General features: G+C 46.8%; 1 protein-coding gene across 1 annotated transcript in view; it reads left to right on the forward strand.

Moving 5' to 3' along the window:
• Positions 1-5,813: 5,813 nt before the first annotated feature.
• Positions 5,814-20,948, forward strand: part of MBOAT2 (membrane bound O-acyltransferase domain containing 2) — a 147,074-nt gene continuing 131,939 nt past the window's right edge. Inside the window, exon 1 of the mRNA XM_004696015.2 lies at positions 5,814-5,837. Coding sequence (XP_004696072.2) covers positions 5,829-5,837 — 9 coding nt within the window. The 5' untranslated portion in view covers positions 5,814-5,828. The remainder of the gene's footprint in view (positions 5,838-20,948) is intronic.

Raw genomic sequence — 20,948 nt, forward strand, 5'->3', positions numbered from 1 at the left:
TCCTGTCCAGGAGCACAGTGTGGCAGTCTGCTCCCAGGATTCACAGCTGTGGAAACCCTGTGGGATAGCCGTGCCTCCTCCTGTAGGGTCGTGTGAGCCTGGTGGCAGTGGGGGTGGTTTTCCTCCGTGTTGAATAGGCTGTGCTTAAACTTCTGCCCGAGGTTTCATGGTCTCTGTATCACGTGACTTTGTCTTCTGGGCACACGGTGCATGTGTGTCTTTTTATGTCAACAGGCCAACTTTGATTCATTGTTTATTAATTTTATTTGATTAGCTAACTCAACAAATGCACACCGTCCAGAGATTAATTCTGCAGTTTGGAAATCAGGAGCTCTTCTCCCTTTTCGTGGTCCCCCGAGGGCCCTTTCTGCTTGGTCGAGTGGCAGATCACGGTGATCTTGCCTCTGTTTGCAGTACTCTGTGAGCCAGGACACCAGCGGTTTCTAGCTGCGTGCCTGCCTCCTGGCGTTTTCTGCCTCAGTGGCTGACTTAAAGTTTGAGGTCCAGAGCCTTAGGGATGAAGTCAGAATGTGTTCTCTTTCCTGGAGTCTCCGCTTTCTGTTGCCTTTAGTCCTGCTGCACCCTCCGCTCAGCTTCAGGGCCTGTCCTGGCTCTGCAGTGTCTGTCGCCAGTCAGACACCGCAAGTGGCAGCTTTAACAAGTGGACGCGTGTTTCCTTACAGTGCAGGGCCACACGTCTGAGTTCAGGCACAGGCTCTGAAGGTGCTCCCTTCTACCAGCTTTGGGGGAGACCCCATCCCTTTCCAGCCCTGCTTCCTTGGAGAGCTTCATGTGGCCCGCTATTTGTGATTGCTTAGGTGTTCCACTTTCATATCTCAAGAGAGGCCGATTTAAGTATTGGGACGCTAATCGCAAAGTCGGCAGTTCAAACCCACCAGCCTGTAGGACAAAGATGAGGCTGTCTGCTTCTATAAAGATGGCGAGCCGACGTGAGTGGGAATCCCTCCTGCAGCAGTGGCAGAAGGGCTAGACAAACACTTCTTCATTAACATATCGAGAGCCTGTTCCTAAATGAGATTGCAGACCCAGTGATGGGGGTTAGAGTTTGTAACTCATGGTTCTGAAGGGCACATTTCAGTGCAAACTGTGAACTAATCTGTGCTGATTTCTGTCATCTCTCTTGGTTCTGACCTCCATGCTGTTGGCAGCATCTGTCTCCGTGTAACTTCCTAGGCAAGAGTCTGTGGAGAGGAAGCTGTCTGCCTTTCTGTATGTGACGATATCTTTATAATCTTTATAATAGTTGAATGTAATTTTGTAGCTTTTAAGGCATTTTTCTGTTCGGTGGAAGCCTGATTCACTTACCTTTGTGATGGACTTGATTTCATTTCCTGATGATGATTCTCTTTGTCTTTGGCATTTCTTCTTTTTTTAAAAATCATTTTATTGGGGGCTCGTACAACTCTTATCACCATCCATCCATCCATTGTGTCAAGCACATGTGTACATTTGTTGCCCTCATCATTCTCAAAACATTTGCTTTCCACTTAGGCCCTTGGCATCAGCTCCTCATTTTTCCTCCTCCCTCCCGCTCCCCCCTTCCTCTTGGACCCTTGATAATTTATAAATTATTATTTTGTCTTATCTTACACTGCCCAACGTCTCTCTTCACCCACTTGTCTGCTGTCCGTCCCCCAGGGAGCAGGTCACATATAGACCCCTGTAATCGGTCCCCCCTTTCCAGCCTCCCTCCACGGTGTTTGTTCTTAGCTCACCGTTGCACCTGTGTGGACGTTTGGATACGTTCTCGCCATCAGGAGACTCATACGTTTTCATCTCCAGGAAGTTCTCTGCAATGGCGTCTTGATGATTTCCTTTCCCTCTTCTTTGTTGTGTATATTCAATTTTATCTGTGCATGTGTGTGTACTCCTTATTTGTGGTAACTTCTGTTTGCTAGACGTTGGACCTGTTGGATAGATTCTGACTCTCACAGAGTCTCTCTGGCCATCCGTCTCTAAGAGACTTCCTTCAGCCAGCCCCCCACCCCCAGCCCCGGTCGATCTGTTCTCTACCAATGGCCATGGCAGTGGTCAATCCATCATGCTTTCCAGCACCTGCCAGTCCCTGTCAGGAGGGCATGCGTTTCGCTCCCTGAGAACCTGGACAAGCTTGTGATTGTTCCCGCAGAGTCACGTGAAGTGCCTGTACGTCCGCTTCTGTCTGTCTGTTTCTGTTGCTCTCCCAGAATGCGTCCCCTGGGAACCCAGCCCCCGTGCTGTGAGAAAGCCCAGGACAGCCAGAGACACCACGCCACCTGTAGGTGCTTCGACCTTCAGCCCCAGCTCATCTCTGCGATGACAGCAGCCACCAACTGACATGTGAGCGAGGGAACGGAGAGAATTCGGTCCTCGGCTGGGGCCAACTCGAGCAGGGATGAGCCATCTCTGCTGACCGTGCCTCTGCTGTCGTTAGAAGAGCACAAGAAAGATCACTGTTGGAGACCCTTGGGCTTGTTGTGTCCCTAAAATCTTTATTTTGGCAATTACATCTTTAAAATAATTTGAGCTGTAATTTGCACGTACATATTTTAAGTGTGCCGTGTGATCCACTCTGACAAATGCGTAGACTGGTGTGACCCACTAACCACACACAGCCTGTGTAACCTTTCTTTGTGAAGACAAACACGGTAGACCTGAGGGAACAAACAAGGTGGAGGGCTTTAGGTGATGAGTCAAAAGAGATCTGCAGGATCTTGGCTATCATGGAAATATGACGAGAGGCCATTTGAGATGGTATTCTTTTAAGAAACCTTTTTAAATATTTTGGAATTTACACAGAAAAGTTATGAAAACAGTCTTGAGGTCCTGTATCCCCAGCATGCTTGTTTCCAGTTTCCGACAGGCTGCAGTGTTGTTGTTAAGGGCCCTCAAGTCGGTTCTGACTCAACAGCGACCCCTGTGGACAACCAGACAAAACAGCGCGTGCGCCCTCCTCACAATGGATGTTGTGTGTGAGCTCGTGGTCCCAGCCACGTGTGGCTCCACCCAGTTAATGGAGGATTCCCCTCTTCCGCCTCTTTTTTACTAAGCCTCCACTTTACCAAGCACTTTCATTCTTCCCCGCTAGCTCCATCATCCAAACGCGCCATGTATTTCCATCATGCCTTGCTAGCACCATAATTCAGATGCATCCATTCCCCTTGGTCTTTGTGTTATTCCCGGTAGACTAGAGAAACAAATCCAGGGAGACTCATATGTGTATAAGATAGAGCAAGCTATACAAGAGCAATTGAATACTGAGGAAGCATCCCAGCCCAGTCCTGATCAAATCCATAAGTCTGATATTAGCCCATTTGTCCAATACCAATCTATAAAGTCCTCTTCAGACTCATAAAACACATGCAATGACGCCAAATACAGGAAGATCACAGGCCAGTGAGGGGGAAGTCTTGTGGATTCAGTGGTGGCGGAAGCATCTCCAGGCTGGCAGGGGTTTCCATGAGACTGCTCCAGCTCAGGGCACTAGCATAGTTCCATGTATCTTGTCAGCTCCAGTGTCTTCCAGGGAGTGAGCAGAGAGAGGTACAGAGAAAGAGTCAGTCTCGCACCTCCAAGGAGGAAGACAGGAGTTCCCAGTATCCTCAGGAGAAGGCCTTTCCCACACAGAGGCCTCATTGGCTCTGACCTGATTGACAGGCTAGACTCCACCCCTTGACTTTTAATGCTCTCAAATTGACAAATGATTATATAACCACCAGTCTTCCTTGTTCATTGCCCAGCTCCATATGCATATGAGCCAATTGAAAACTATGTGGCATCTGCCCGGGTATCACTTAGTCCTCAAGGCGACAACTCTGCTCGTTAGTACTTTGGACAGATTTTGTACAGCAAATCTGCCCAATGCAATATGTCAGTTATCACAGGTGGTGAACCAATATTGATGTCATACTATGAATGGGATTCTGTCCTTTATTTAGACTTTCTTAGTTTTTATTCATTGCCCTTTACCTGTTCTGGGACCCCATCCAAAGTACCACTTTGCACTTGTTTTTATCCATGGGTTTCTCTCAGCTCTGGAAGTAGGGATAATGTGTCTGTAAGTCTGGACTTAAGGCACAGGGCCAGGTTGTGTGCCGCAGTTTTGAAGACCTCCATTGTACTTTCAGGCTAAGAAGTGGGTTGGGTTCAATAAAGCACCTATGGTAATTTCATGAGAATGGTGAGAATCTTTTAAGATTTTTATTTTATTTAAATTTTATTGAGGGCTCTTACAGCTCTTGTAACAATCCATAAGTCAATGATATCAAGGACATTTGTACATATGTTGCCACCCTCATTTTCTAGACATTTCCTTTCTATTGAGCCCTTGGTGTCAGCCCTTCTCCCCTCCTCCCCCCACCCACGTGACTCCTTGATAAATTATTTTCATTTTTTTCCCCAAGAACTCACACTAAGCATGGTTTTCCTGAGAGCATTTTGAATAAAAAAACCCCAAATGGACCACTTTCTTCAACATCAGTGGTCTCGCTGTGTCTGACTTCTGGTCCCAGCCAATACAGCCAGGTGATCAATGGAACATTCAGAACATTTGATCAGAAGGTCTCACTATTGGGGGAGAAAAATTATTAATTTTTCTCCAGAGGCACTGTGTGCATATATTTTGGGACTTCATGTACAATAACCATTGTACCTGAATATTATATATATATTTCTCCTTAGAGGGAAATGACTAGATTTCCCTGCCCCCAAAGGAGCCACTTATTAGAATTTTATGTTTTATGATTTACTTGGTTATTGTTTTATTTTATTTTGTTCTAGAGTTTTAATTTTAAATAATGTTTCTTTTAGTAATGCATTATTTAGTTTTGTTCCATTTTGATCTTTGGCCTTTATATAAATGATTCATCCTATATGTTTTCTTTTGAGCCTTACTTTTAAAATAAACAGGATGTGAAAGATACTTGTATTGTAGATGTAACTAAAGTTCTGTAATCTTCAATCCTGTGTAGTATTCTGTTGTGCGAATCTATGGCTTGCTTTTGTTTCCTGTTCATGCCCGATGGTTTTCCCTGTGAACAACACCAAACTGGGTACTTTTGTGCCCAGCTCCTTATAAATGTGCATCAGTTGCTCTCAGGTTTATCCACCAGAACTGAATCAGTAGTTGAGTAGCTTCAGCTTTTCTAAATAATAAATCAAATTTAGCTTAATTAGCGCTGCCAGTCAGCTCTTGGTGCTTTATTACAGCGTGGGCACGGCGATCATAGCAAACTCTTTTCCAAGTGGTTCACCCAGGGTCACTGCCAGCAGCAGCACGTTGGCATTCTCCTGCTTCATATAATCAAAACCCATGATTATCAGGTGATAAGATTTGGCCTGTCTATTCGGTATGAGAACATACCTTGTTTAGTAAACTTTCATTTTGTTGAGCACAATGAGACCAGGGTATTTTCCTGTGGTCCGTGACCACTCATATGGAACGAAAAGATAATCATCGTATTGTGCCCATACAAAAGAAAGGTGACCCAACAGATTGCTCAAATCGCTGCTATCACATGCAAGTAAAATTTAGCAGAAGATCGTCCAACACAGTCGCAGCAGTACATTGACAGGGAGCTGCCCAGCGGTTCAGGCTGGATTCAGAAGGGAACATGGAACAAGGCATATCATTGCTAATGTCAGTTGGATCTTGGCTCGAACAGAGAATGCCAAAATAATGTTTAGTTGTGTTTTATTGCTTGCGCAGAGGCACGCAACTGTTTGGATCACCTCTAACCATGATAGCTTTGAGAAGAATGGGAACCGAAGCATCTTTCATCGTGCGCACTAGAACCTGCACACGGATCAAGAAAGAGGCAGTTACACGAATGAACGAGGTAATGCTGCACGGCTTCAAAGCAGGAAAGGGGAGGGGCAGGGTGGTAGCCTCTCACCATACTTATCCAGTCTACACTGAGCACGTAATCAGAGAGGCTGGGTTACATGGAGAAGAATGGCATCCGGATTGGAGGAAGGCTTATTAACAATCTGTGGCATGCTGATGACATAACTTTGCTTCCTGAAAGTGAGGAGGACCTGAAGTACGTGCTGTTGAAGATCAAGGATTGCAGCCTGCAGCATGGATTATAACTCAATGTCAAGAAGACCAAAATCCTCACAACTGGACCAATAGGTAGCATCACGATAAATAGAGAAAAGATTGGAGTTGTCAAGGATTTTGTCTTGCTTGGATCCACAATCAATGCTCCTCCAAGCAGCAGCTGAAAGATCAGACAAGCTGCATTGAGTCAGTCTGCTGCGAGAGACCCTTGTAGAGTATTGAAGAGCACACCTAAGGACTAAGGTGTGCCTGACCCCAGCCTTGTTAATTTCAATTGCTTTGTGTGCCTATGAAAACTGGACATTGAATAAGGAAGACAGAAGAATTGATGTGCTCTTTGGATTGTGGTGCTGGGGAAAGATCTCGAAAGAAACATGGACTGCCGAAAGGACAAACAGGTCTCTCTTGGAACAACTGTGAACAGAGTGCCCCTTAGAGGCAAGGATGACAAGACTTGTCTCAAGGACTCTGGCCACGTGGCAAGGACAGAGAAGCCTCTGGAGAAGGACATTGTGCTTGGTCAAGTGGAGGGGCAGTGAGACAGAGGAAGGCCCTCGACGAGGTGGATCACCACAGTGGCTGCAACAGTGGGCTCTTGGGCGTAGACAAGCGTGGCGCGGGACTGGACAGTGCGCCCTTCTGTTGCATCTTGGGTCTTCTGGTTGGCACCCGACCACCACACCTTATTTGCACGATCCCACCCAGCCATTTGGTGGGAATTAAAGGGAAAGGGATGGAAGAGGCGTATTGCGGTGTTTCGCTTCGCTGCCATTGGATTTGGGCAAACATGAGTAATGCTGCCATGAACATTTGTGAACTTTTGTGCATATTTAAGTTTTCAGGTCATTGGTGGAACCTATGGGAACAACTCTCACTTTTCGAGGCACTAATCACCAGAGCAGCTGTCCTATTTCCCATCTGGCAGCAGTGTGTGAGGGTTCCGCCCCCGCCCGCCCATCGTTCTCATCAGCACTTGCTTATTTTGTTGCTTGTTGATTATAGCTATCATCCTGGTGGGTGAGAAGGAGCCCTACTGGCCTAAGCCTCCTTGTGTAGTGGGTTATTTGTTGGGCTTCTAACCACAAGGTCACCAGTTGCTCCTTGGGAGAAAAATGATGCTTTCTACTCTTGTTTAGGTTCAAGTATCGAAAACCCACAGGGGAGGTTCTGCACTCTGCCCTGTAGGGTCACAGTGACCACGTGGCAGTGAATTTGGTGTGGTGGGTGGGAAGAAGAAGCACAATACGGACCCTTTTATAAGATTGCAAAATGTGTGAAACCACTGCCTGTTTGATGATCTTTTTGGTCTTACACGGGAGCTCACCAGGTAGGCATTGTATTTGGTGAAGGGAAGAGACAAGTATAGAATGTTCGGGGTTTTTCCTCTCTCTGCGAAGTTCATAGTCCACAAATGTAGATCGGAGTCATGTTTATTTTTACGTTCAGAAACTATGTGGTAAAGAGGTCATACATGCCAGTGGTCTCTTGGCCAGGCCAGAGCAAAGTCTGTAATTTTGGCCTGTTCAGCGGCAGTGAGCAGCTTCCTATAGAGCAGCTGTGATAGATAGATGACACTCAGGTGAGACATAGTCCCGTTGGGTGCACTGCCTTGTTCTGTGGTGTTTCCTGCTGCTCCCCCCCATCTTGCATGGAGATGTGAATGAGAGAACAATGTTTTGGGGGAATAACCTTTATTAAAGCAAGCCATTCAAGCATCTGGGGATTGAGCTGCGTCTCCCTCTCCCAGTATGTGTGTCATTCCTCACCCAGCTGCCATGCTTGTGACACCCTGTGGGCTTCCAGTTGCCTGTCCCTTGGTGCCTTGAGTCCAGCTGAGCTAAGACATAAAAGAGGTGAAAGCAAACAAGCTAATAGCTGAGATGCGGCAGGGGTGGGGGAGGGTGTGCCAAACCTCAGGAAGATGTCCAGCAGCCACTCAGAAGAGATAAGCCCCTTCCTCCAGAGCCCACAGAGAGGAGCGCCGTGACCTAGCGCTGGTCCCCGGATTCCCACCTCCAGCCGCCTCCACAGCGGGAGCACATTTCTGTTTGACAAAGCCACCCACCTGCCGCCTTTCCGTGGTTCACACCTCATCGCAGGAGCTGTATGAGGCTGTGTGTTGAATAGCCATGCAGAGGCAGTGTCAACCTTGGATGATAACCTGGCCATCTATACCCTGGGATGTCCTGATGCTCTCCCATCTGCAGCTGTCGTCCTATCCCTGGAGCGGAAAGGGCTGTCCCGGGCTTGGTAGTGGGGCCCGAGCACAGCCCTGCTGGGTTTGCTGGTGATGCTGTGTCCCTCGCCTGCTCCACAGGGCAGTGTCCATGTTGCTCAGACTGCATGGGAGGCAGTTAATGGATTTGTCCCTCAGTGGCGTGTAGTTTGGAAGTAATTCCCTCAGCTGTGCATCCAGGGCCCTGCATGCATCCACTCAAGGGCACTTAAAAATAACAGCAGAACAAAGGGAATGGGATAGGTGAAATTTACACACACACACACACACACACACACACACACACACACACAGCTGCAGACAGAGGGGGTACGGGTGTATCCACCAGCATGCTAGACCCTTGGATGTGAATGAGTGCTTTTGAGTTAAATTAGGAAGGGATCACCACTCTTATTTGCATTAGTGCTTCTGATAATCATAACTATGTGTAAAATAATGAGTGAATGACTACATGGATGAATTTTTATTGTAAAATAAATTTATAGTATAACTTAAAATGGTCTTAATAACTGAAGTCAACAAAATGTGATGAGCAGGGATTGGGGATGCTACTTCAGGTGGCTAGTCTGGGCAGCTTCTAGCGATGTGACACTTAGGAAGTGTGTGCTGAGATAATGGACTGTTGTATGGTCCTGGGCAGCCGGGGTAAGGGAGGCGCTAGCCTCTGTGTGCAAATGGGCTTGAGGTGTGAGGTCAGTGGGCCTTGATGTGGTCAGTGAGAGAAAGAGTGGTAGAAGGCCTGGCTCTTTCAGACCAGAGGAAGGATTCAAAGTTGTTAGCTGCCAACAACAAGTTAAGACTTCATTCAGTTATTTAATGATGGGCAGCCTACTAGGCTATCTTAAAACTGGGCGATTGATATGCTCAGGTGACTCGGGCTACTGTGTGGTAACTGAGCTGCCGAGGCAAGGGAGGAAACCGAGGGGGCGAGGGGTGGGGGTGGGTGGGTGGGTGGAGGTGGCTCTCAGGAGTGGGCGTCTCAGCGAGGAGCTCCGGTGGAGCACTGGATGAAGGGCTTGGCTGCTCACCAACCAACCCCTCCGTGGGAGGAAGATGCGATTGTCTGCTTCGGAAAACATCACAGCTTTGGAAACTCTGCAGGAAAGTTTTCTCCTCTGCTCTTTAAGACAGCGTGACAACATTGACCAGGCAAGGACTAACGGCAGCTGTGTAATTGGAGAATTGGGAGACCAGGGGATGAATCTGAGGTATAAATTGAATACTGAGCTAAAAAGACCCAGAGATGCACCATAAGGGGCTGCTTGTATGTTTAGGGGAGAAGTTGGAAGGAGAAAATCCGAACTCCCTTTTGGCTATTGTAAGTTGCTTTTAGACATTCCAGTGAGAAGGTTACCATGCAGGTGAGTGTGAACGTCTGAAGCTCAGTGGAAAGGTCAAGACTGACGTGACGATTTGAGGTGACAAGCTCAGAGCCGCAGAACAGGAAGAGTTCCCTAACAGGAGGAGCTCTGCACTCTATCACTTGAAGACGTTGGATTGGACGGTCCCTGCTGCTCTATAGATCAGACCTGGTGTCTCTGTGAGAGATGGAGTTTCCCCTAAAACGCTTTTTGGCTTTCCAAACCTTGAAATAGATGATGAATGAGGATGAAATACAGGCATTTAAGTATTCCATCCTGGTATTCATTCCAAAATTGCTTGTTCACAAAGCATGATATGTAATTGAAATAAAATATACATTTAAAAGCAAAAGTAATTTAAATAACACCATAACACTTTCGGCTAAAGCCAAATGATGGTCCATGTGAATTCATTTTCATGAAAAAAAAAATTTTAACAGCTCTATTGAAATGTGATTGACCCACAATAAATTAAGCCTATTGAAAGTACACGACTCGATGAGTTTTGCCGTGTACCCAATCCGTGAGACTGCCACCACAATAACAATACTGAGCATATCCAGCACCCCTCCCTGCCAGGTTTCCCCCTGCCCCTTTCCTGCCTCTCCGAGCTTCTTGCAGGCCTCCCTCCCCTGGCAGCCCGGCAGCCACTGATGTCCTTGCCATGGTGGACTCGTCTGCTTCCCTGTATAAACAGGGTCATATTATAGGGTACTCTTCTTGTTCCTCGCGGCTTCTCTCACTCAGAATGGTCATTTTGAGATCCGTGGGGGTGGGGATAGCTAATTCTCCTTTGTTGCTTGTAGCATCCCATTATATCGCAGGAGAAAGCCCAGAGGAGCCTTTCTACCCCTGTCTCGGAAACCCGCGGGGCAGTTCCACCCTGTCCTAGAGGGAATGGCCTTGCCGGCAGGGAGAGCTCCAGTTCTGTGGATGTCCCAGGACTCGTTCTTCTACTCAGTGTGGGTATGAGGCTGCTATGAGCAGAAGTTTTTAGCTCAGACACCACGTGGCCATGTAGAACCGCCCCACACAGCTTTCTAGGCTGTAACCTCTGCGGGAACAAGTTGCCTCAACTTTCTCCTGAAAGTGACCGGGTGGGTTCGAACTGCCAACCCAGTGGAGTTGCTTACTTGTGCCAGTAGACCACTCTTAAACTGTTCTTTCAGCATATCTTCAGACTTGCAAATACCCAGAGACACGCATTGGGACATACGAAAAATGGAATTAAACGATAATGCAATTTCCCACAAACTTTCTGAAGCCAACTTGCGGATCATCCAAATGCTCTTCATGAAGGGCAGTCGTTCTTGGTTCTCGTATCCATGCCTCCTTTGTTCCTTTAGTCTGTTCAAGGTCCCTGGCGGGGTGGGGTGGGGGCCATGGTTTAATGTGGAGTACTTCATGTGATTCCCATGAGCCAGAATCACCTGATGCCCAAGGGGTTTGGGGTTTGGTTTCATTCTACCCGGGCCTGGATAGAATGGGTCAGTGCACTGCTGTGTCCAGGGAGACGACGGTCACGGTGTCTGTGCTGTGTGTCATTTGGCAGGGTGGGGGGGTCAGAGGAGGGAGGGCTCATGCTTGTCTTTCTTTTTTTAATCTGAGTTGTACTTGGGTCAACGACAACGAAGAAGACCCTCAAGGAGCTGGTTGGGCACAGGTGATGGGCATGGGGAGGCCGGCGCAGGCCTGTGCCGCAGGCCCGCGGCACACAGCCAAGTGCAGTACTGAGTGTCCTGTGCTCACTGGAGCAGCCTCGTCCGGTATTGAACATTCAGTCCTGCCCAGTTCAGGGGAACTCTTTGTAACCCTTTTCAAGACTGATCAACACGAGATAAACCTATTATCTGGGTAATAGAAGAAACCTACTTTTAAATCTCTCTGTTTTCTTTTCCCCTTTTTATCATTTTATTGGGGACTCTCACAGCTCTTCTCACAATCCAGACGTCCATCCATTGTTTCAGGCACACTTGTACATAGGTTACAGTCCTTTCAAAACGTTTTCTTTCTTCTTGAGCCCTTGGTATCAGTTCATTTCCTCCCTCCCTCCCTCATGAACCCTTAATACTTTATAATTCTTTTTTCATGTCTTAACACTGACTGCTGTCTCCCTTCACCCACTTTTCTGTTGTCCGTCCCCCTGGGAGGGGGTTATCTGTCGGTCATTGTGATTGGTTCCCCCTTACTTTCCCCACCTTCCCTTACCCTCCCGGTATTGCTTCTCTCGTTGGTCTCTTTTCTTGATGCAGTCCTGCATTTCCTGCCTTTGTTCCTATGCGTGATGGAAATATACACTGACCTTTGGTTGTCTGTGGGTGATCTTAGAATATACTTAGGGGGTTGTCTATTAAGAGACAGCCCCCCCACCCCCAGGAGTCTGGCTGCGTTAAACAGTGTTGGCTTCAGCGTGGAGTGGAGGCTCTGGGACGTTGGTGTCTAGTGTTGGAGTGGTTGGAGCGGTTGTCTGGATCTGTCTGCAGAGCAGGGCTCTTTGCTGGGTAAACTCAGGAGTTCTCCTTCCTCAGCTGACTCAGCCCCCGGTGCCTTCCATGGATACGAGACTGTGGTGGGTCGTTGTCATGCAGATCGGAAGGATGGAAATCACTCTGAGAGACATGTCCAAAAGTCCTCCTACTCTCGGTCTTCATAACCGTCAGCGCCCATTCTTTATCACAGGTTCACAGCCTTCGTTCTTGCAAGTGTCTGTCTGCTTGCTGGCTTGTGAGCTTCCTGAGTGAGGAACCATGTCTTTCTGTCCCGTTCACCCGTTGTGAGTACGGTCAGTATGTACCGAATGCTGCATAGAAGGCTTCTTTACAATTCTTTTTTTTAAATTATTATTTTGGGTTATGAAGTTTCTAAGGATAGCAATCTATATTAAGCGCTTTAAGCCCATAATAAAGAGGAAGGAAAAATATGAACTACACTCTTGGTAGTCGACTCTCCTTGATTTTAAACACTTTTAAAAAGTATATTATTAATTTGGAGTTAATACATATATCATTCCATAGATGAATCATGTGAAGCAGACTTGTACAGCTGCTGCCACAATCAGTTTCCAAACCTTCTTTTTCTTCCTGGACTCCTTGAGATCATCTCCCTTTTACACATGCCCCGCCCCCCGAAATCCTTATTCTACTCGCTTTCCCTCTAGGTTCATCAATCCTGGGTGTCATCTACCAAAACATATGACGCAACTTCAAGAGTGTGACCTCCAGTGACATAACACCTCTAAGATACACCCTAATATGAACAAACAAAAACTATAGAAAATGTTGAAAACCAGATTAGGTCCAGCATGCATCAGAAGGAGGATCAGCTAAGAAAGTTTTAACTGTTCAAGTCAGATTTATGCCTTTGACTTTTAGACTCATCTCTAATGCAACTGTCTGGTAACCACTTTCTCCCACCCTCAATTGTGGGTAGAGGGAGGTCACCAGAAGATTATTTCCTATGTGGTTCCCATAATGAATCGTGGGCTCCCACTGTCATCCATTGCCTTCTGCAAACTGGATTCTCACAATTTAGGCTCTGATACTGGTCCCTCCTTCGACTCCGGATTATATGGATTCCAATTCTTCGGTGACTGATGATGGTGTACTTATTCCATATGGACTTAGTTGACATCTCACTTAGAGGGTTGCTTGTTTGGAGACAGCCTTTAAGACCCCAGACGCTATTTTATCTGATCGCTGGGAGCCATCTACATTCTTCACCCCATTTTGCTATAGCACCCGCATCTTCTATGTTCCCTTTCTGAGGGCGGGTTTCAAGCAGGGCCGTGATGTAAGAACTAATTGTTCTTAAATTAGAGGTAGGATTTAGTGAGAGCTCAAAACCCATTCCTGGATCTCTGTGTGTTTTTAAATTTTATTACTAATTGGGAGTTTATACATATACCATTCCATATTCAATCATGCCGAGCAGAATTTAAAATTGCTTCCACAGTCCGTTTCCAAACACACACAGTTTTTATCTTAAACACCCTTAAGGCATGAATGTTCTTTCCTACTTTTTAGTTCAGTGATTTGAAAACACGCGTGAAGCTGGGCCTTCTGCACAGAGATGGGGCCAAATGCGGCCCCAAGCCCTACATAAGTAAGGTGTTCACAGTTTAAAGAGCAAGTCAGACTTAGAAGCTAGTCTAAGTGGCCGCTCAGTAGAATACGCCCCGTTTGAGTAAACAGGAATTACTTACACTTACAAAGTTCGGCTTAACAAAGGTCACGGAGTGCCTCTGTCTTGTGGGATGAGCGGCAGGGACACTGTCAGGGCAGGTGAGGGACACAGGCGGAAGGACACGTGATGGGCACGGCGTGACACGGTGAAGCTGCTGTGCCTGCTGGCATGTTGTACAGCTTCATTCTTACTTGGTAAACTTGGGTTTTCTGTGGTGATTTGTAAGGAGCACATTTTTTAGGTTTAGATTGTCATTAATCACGGGCAGGTGGGAGCGATCTCTTCGGGGCGATAGTCAGCCCAGACTCATGGTATGCGGGGGGATCCAAACACTTCATGGAAAATGGGGTGAAAAGAGAACAGTGTTTCCCCCGGACGTTGTGAAGCCCCCCCTGTGACAGTGTCAGGTCCTGCACCATGTCCTCCATCCTTGCCAGGCCCCAGCCTGCCTTCAGGCCCAGTGTGTGCTGAGGGAGGGAGCCTGTGGTGTGGTCACTCATCGAGTTGAGTCGGTTCCAACTCACAGTGACCCGATGCACACAGAACGAAACCCGCCTGTTTCCAGGATTGGTCAGCGAGATGGATGTGTGTATTCCTCTAGATCTCATGACATGAAATCAACAGTATCCTGCTAAACCCTCCTTTCGGCCCCTCCCATCCCCGGCTCCCATCCCTCCCCTCTCCCATCCCTGTCCCTGGCCTCCTCGTAGCCATCAGCGTCTTGCCTCCTGGTGTATAAAGCACGTTTCTTTTTCTGTTTCCCTTAAAACAACGGTGATGTGAAATGCTTGCCTTTGTCTGAACGGCGGAGCCTGCTGAGCACAGTGCTCTCCAGCTTCGCCAGTCTCGCGACTGTGAGGGGCTGTCGTCGTCTCTGCCGCTGCTGCTGCTGCGTGCGCTCCCACGTGTGCGTGGACAGAGTCCTGTATCCGCTCCTCTGGAGCGCGGCTTGGGCTGTTTCCATGGTTTGCTGTCGTGGAGGTTACTGCAGTAAATGCAGGTGTGCAGGGGTCTGCCGGGTTATACTCGCATACCAGTAGAGATATGGGCTGAAGAGCTGTGTTTGTTGATCTGCTGAGGATTAGAATCACCTTTAACTGTCTTAGAGTTGAAGGGTTTCTACTCTGAATTTGTTATCAGTCAATTGTTGCTTTACTACAGAAGGCTTGTGATATAGAGACTAATTAACAAACTCTTACATGGCACATATCTGCTGTATGAAAAATAGGGGGATATATCAGACTTTTAAAATGAGGTGTGTCAGGTATATCAGTAGAGTCAATAGAAATATATTGTGAGCCACAAATGCTAACCACAAAAATAAGGTTGAGTTTCCTGGTAGCCATATCAAAAAGTAAAAAGAAACCATTGTAACTAATGTTCATAATATTCTTTTTTTTTTCGTTTTATGATATACAAGCCTTTATTTTTCCTTTGAATAATTCGTTGCTTGCATTGTAAAATGTGTTTATGCTATTGTTTCTTTTTTACATCACATCAAATCAATATTTGTGATACATGTTAGTCAGAATTGAAAATGTCATGACTATCAGGTCTATCCTACATACGTTACTTATTAATGACAGATTTTTACTGTTAGCAAAAAAATTCAGGGCACTTCATCATTAGTATCTTCCTAGGTCTATAATAATAACATCTCTTAATATTGACCTGTTTGGAAGAAATGGCAAGTTGTGTTTGTCTCAGTGTGTTATCTGAAGTGTTATACAGCAGTGTGCCATGGGTTGTGAGCCCGCAGTGAACTACCAGGATGCTAGTCCAGATTCCCAGTGGCTCCGCGGGAGAAAGGTGCCTGTCCCCATAAAGGGCTTACAGCCCTGGAAACACTATGTGGGATCGTGATGAGTTGTAATCAACCTGACAGCAGTGGGCTTTTGTAAATCTTAAAAATCAACAGGTTTATACGCAGGTATATGTGCTGGAGGAGTGATTATTTGGTGATGTCTATAGAGAACATAAATTCTTTCAAGTATTGCTGTCAATATAATCTATCACTTAAGTGATTCTGATAGTGTAGTGGTTATGATTTGGGCTGGTAACCAAAGGGTCAGTGGTTCAAAATCACTAGCTACTTCATGATATGCTTTCATTTCAACCTATAATCAATATGAAAGTACAGAGATACTTTACAGTTGTGTTCTCATTGGGTGCTGTCGTCAAAAGCTGTGCTGTGTATTTGACTCCTAAAGCACGTCTCCCTTGTGGAAACAAAACTCAAGTGCTCACCACCACACGTGGCTCCTGCTATCATAGCAGAAAGGGCAGATATGGCCAAAGGACTGCCCATGTGATAAGCTTATAGCTTGATAGACATTTTAAACATCCCCCAAATCCACTCCCTTCTGTTCCAATAAGAGGGAGAACATTTAAAGCCTCAAAGGATAAGGGACATGCAGTTTGTTGTGAAAGATAGGAATTTGTGATTAGTGGTTTTACATTTTCTTAAGACATACTTTTAGCCTAGATGCCCTTGGTCAATTAGAAAATGCTAAGATCAACTTCCATTTTAGAGCTCAAAGGACAAGCATAAGACAGCAGCTAGCTAACCAAGAGGTTTAGGCCCCAAATCTGCTACATGGGCTATTTCCTTTAAAATGTAGATAACATTTCTCTCAGATGAGCATTGTGAGGATAACTTAGGTTTTATGAAATGCAATAAAATTTATTACACAGATTTGGAAAACGTTAGCATTGGGAGCCCTAAAATCCTTGGTTTTTAAATAGAAAGTAGACCTTAATAAATGCTTTAATGCCATAATGGAAAACTCAGAGTTCCTGGTTTATCTCACTGGATGGTAGAATTACCCTAGAATTTTCTGTGTGTGTGTGTGTGTGTGTGTGTTTCTAATTAAACAACCTTTGAAACACACAACTGTCACTCTGTATTTAAAAAGTACAGTTGTATGTATAGTGCAGAAGGTACACACAACACACAGGAGACAGCAGCTGGAAAAGACACCTTACACCAAGATAAGAGGTCAGCTGTTGACTAAGAGAAGCTGTTTGCAAAGGATGAGTTTCAAATACATAAAGAACTCCTTTAAATTATGCATGAAAAAGACAGTAATAAAAAGGAGGCAAAAATAAAGAGGAAACCATTGAAACTGAGTATGCTGCAGTAGCGATCAGGTGATACACAGATTAAAAGAATAATGGGATATGACTTTGCACTCATCAGCTGGACGGAAGTGGAAATCTGACCGTACCAGCCGATGTGGAGGGCAGCTGAGCAATATATGAGAAAGGTGGAAAATGTTCATGAAAAAATTCCAGGATCTTTTAGTTCCACCTTTTGAAATCTGAAGCCCCTTCACACATAGTCAAGTGGAGGGTGTTTGACTTAGAAGTTCTCTTTCCAGGTCTTTCTGGGAGTGAAAGCCTCGCCCCTAGAACAAACTTAGGCCAGTGCCATCGAGTCAGCTCTGACCCAGAGCCACCCTCTAGGACAGAGTAGACTGGCTTCCTGTGGGTCAGCTCTGACCCAGAGCCACCCTCTAGGACAGAGTAGACTGGCTTCCTGTGGGTTTCCGGGGCTCTACGTTTTTTGGGGCTTTTTCCTGGAGCAGAAAGTCTCATATTTCTCCTGCAGAGTGACTGCTGGTTCTAACCTGTGGCCAGCAGCCCAGCGCCTCTGTCACTCACTGTCCCCCAGGTTCCTGACTTGATGGTGCACCATAGTAGCATATATTCTACCTGCTGTACTGAGGTGTCACTAAAGCGTATTCTGGACTAGGGACTACTCCACAGCAGGAAGTACACAAGGAGCAGGTACACGTGTAATATGGTTACGTGTCAGTAATGTAATACTCAGTGGAAACGAATCGCAAGTGCTTACATTCAGTCTTGTACCATTTAATAACATTTAGCATATTCAGTATAACAGAATGTATAAATGGCACCATTGATAAAAGTATAAAAACATGCACAAGAAAGCTAAAAATCTACTTAAGATTAATGATTACTCTTGGTGGGGAGATTGGATATGGAATAGTGTCAGAAGGGCTTTCAGTTTCATGTGTCTGTTGTATTGGAAAGACTGGGGCATCATGTCTCTTTTCCTCTGCCCTCTACTGCATCAAGCACGATGTCCTCCAAGGACTGTTCTCTCCTGAGAACATGTCCACATTATGTAGAACCAAGTCTTGCTCTCCTTGCCTCGAAGGAGCACTCTGTCCATGTACGGTCAGTATTCTTCACCAGCTGCGCAGTTCAGGCCCATCAATTCTTCTTTGGCCTTCCTTATTTAATCATGTCCATGCCTATAAAGTGATTGAAAACACCATGGCTTAGGTCAGGTGCTCCATGGTTCTCAAAGTAACAGCCTTGATATTCAGCACTTTATAAAGAGGCCTTGTATGGCAGCTTTCCCAGTGCAACTCATCTTTTGATCTCTTTGCTGCTGCTGTGAGCATTGAATGTAGGTCCATGCAAGACAACTTTTCTCCGTTTATCACGATGCTTCCTCTTGGTCCAGTTGTGGGGATTTGGGTCTTCTTTACATGAGGCTGTAATCCATACCAAGGCCGCAATGTACAATGAAAGATCCCTGGGCTTTGAACCTTGCCTGCTTCCTCAGAGCAGTTAGGAGAAGTAGATGAAAACAGCATGCCCTGTGCCTGGCATGCACCTAGCACTTGGTGAAGTATTGTACGAAGATGTCTAAAGAGAGTCCATCAAGACTAAAGGCGCCCAGGTGGCATTGTGGGTTAGATACTGGGCTGCTAACGGAACGTTCGGAGTTTCAAACTCACAGGCCGGCCATTCCAAGGGAGAAAGAAGAGGTTGTCTGCTCCCTTAAAGATTTAGTCTTGGGAGCTGATATCAAGCAGCAAGAAGGAAGAGAATGTTTTGAAACTGATTGTGGTAGCAGTTGTACAGTACTGCCTGGTGTGATTGAACTACGGAACATGTCTGTATGACTCCCAATAAAATGGGTTTGTAAAAAAAAAAAGAGAGAGAGAGAGAAAAGATCCAGTCTTGAAACCAGTGCGTGTACAGGACTGCTTTGGGTTGGAATTGCGCCGATGGCACCGGGCTTGGTTGGTTTCCAGGAGTCATACACACGAGAGCGCTCCTCTCTCAGGTGCTTGCTGTGGACTTGCTTGGTGCAGTGTGCTGTGCTGTGACGACTTGCTTGCTGCTGTGCTCTTTCAAATGCCAGCAGTGCCAACGAGGGTGGAGAGGTTTCAGAGGGGCTTACAGACTAGGAAGAAGGAAGAGGTGGTCCACTTCTGAGGGATTAGCCCCCGAAAAACCTGATGGCTTGCAGCAGAGCCTCGTGTGACGCAGTCCTGGAGATGAGCCCTTCATGCTCAAAGGTAGCCTGGAGAGGACTGGGGAAGACCGTGCTGGCACGGCTGGAGCACAGGTACCTCATGCCCTCATGGCGGGCATGCCTCCCAGTGAAGAGAGACGGCTGCAGACCGCACTCAGACTCAGCCTGGCACGTCCAAGTGTGGGTCAAGTGTGGGTCTAGGGAGATTGCTGTCATCGTCGATGGATGCAGCGACCTGGGCACAGCAGGACAAGACACTGCCGCTCTCCCTTTTCCACAGGGGTCTCCATGTGACCTCCTCCCTGGGGGACGGACAGCAGAAAAGTGGGTGAAGGGAGACGTCGGACAGTGTAAGATATGACAAAATAATGATTTATAAGTTATCAAGGGTTCATGAGGGAAGGGGGAGCAGGGAGGGAGGGGGAAAATGAGGAGCTGATACCAGGGGCTTAACTGGAGAGCAAATGTTTTGAGAATGATGAGGTCAACAAATGTACAAATATGCTCTACACAATTGATGCATGTATGGAATTGTGAGTTGTATGAGCCCCCAATAAAATGATTTTAAAAAAACACTGCTGGTCCTACGCCAGCCTCACGATTGTTCCTCACGGGTGAGCCCATCCATGCAGCCGCTGTGTCGGCCCATGTCGTCGAAGGCCTTCCTCTGTGCTGCCCCAGGCAGGATGTCCTGACGACATGTCCAAAGTACCTGGGACAACGTCGCCCCATCCTTGCCTCGAAGGATCGTTCCGGCTGTACTTCTTTCCAGACGGAACGGCTTTGTTCTTTGGCCAGCCTGTGGCCTGGTCCGTTTTTTCCACCAGCACCGTCATTCAGACCCAGCAAGGCTCCTCTGGTGTTCCTTATTCTGTGCGTCATTTTCATATGCATATGAGGCGATTGACCATGCCATGGCCGAGTCAGACGCACTTTAATAATAAATTGTCAAAAATTCTATAGAATGCACAAAGATCGGCATCCTAGCTTTCTCAGGCGTATTAGATCCAGGAAGGAGCTCCCGTTGATGCTTTGTTTAGCAGATGCCCGTCTATTCTGAGGCCGTCCAGGGAGAACCTTGGACTTCACAGTGTCCGGAACCCACAGGGGCAACCCTCGTCGTGGGTTGGAATCCATGGGATAGCAGCGAGTTTCTCTGTTGGGTTATAGCAATCAAATTGACCTTCAGATAATCTCCGGAAATCACGGCTGGCCCAGCAGGCCCCAGAGCTGCCCAGTTTGGGTTTGAGTGAGGAGCACACCTCTTACTCTAAGGGCCTTTGAACGGTTTACCTAAGGAGAGATCACTGTGGGGGCAGGTAAATAGAGGGAGATGGCACCTATTGTTTCTGGGGACAAAGTAAGCATAAGCTTTTTTGTGCTTATTTAACCACTTAGTGGGGAACAACTTCAACCTCCTCACCACCACCCCACCCCCAAAAAGATGCAGCTTCTAGGTGTGGCTGGCACCTGTCTGTCTCGCAGGACCCCAGCACCTTCCAGCCTCAAAGGTTGTCTCCCAATGTTCAGTCCCAGCCAGGGCCTGAGTACCCAGGGGCAAGATAAGCATACGCTCCCTTTCTAATCTGCAGTGGACCACCCTCGTCACATGTCTTTGACACGTGGTAACATTGTTCACTACAAATAGGAACTCAGCACAAGGAAGCTGGTGTTCACCTCGCTGCTGGGCCCTCCGCCCATTTGTTCTTAGGGCTGGGTGAGATAACTGGGGTCCCTTCCAGCACAGGGTAGATGGACCTGACCAGATATGATGGCGGTTGGCCTTCGGGCAAAACACCGTGTGTGTGTGTG

The sequence above is a fragment of the Echinops telfairi genome, unplaced genomic scaffold (assembly GCF_000313985.2).
Source record: "Echinops telfairi isolate 266 unplaced genomic scaffold, ASM31398v2 ScPeMD7_9;HRSCAF=40, whole genome shotgun sequence".
Classification (NCBI taxonomy): Eukaryota; Metazoa; Chordata; class Mammalia; order Afrosoricida; family Tenrecidae; genus Echinops; species Echinops telfairi.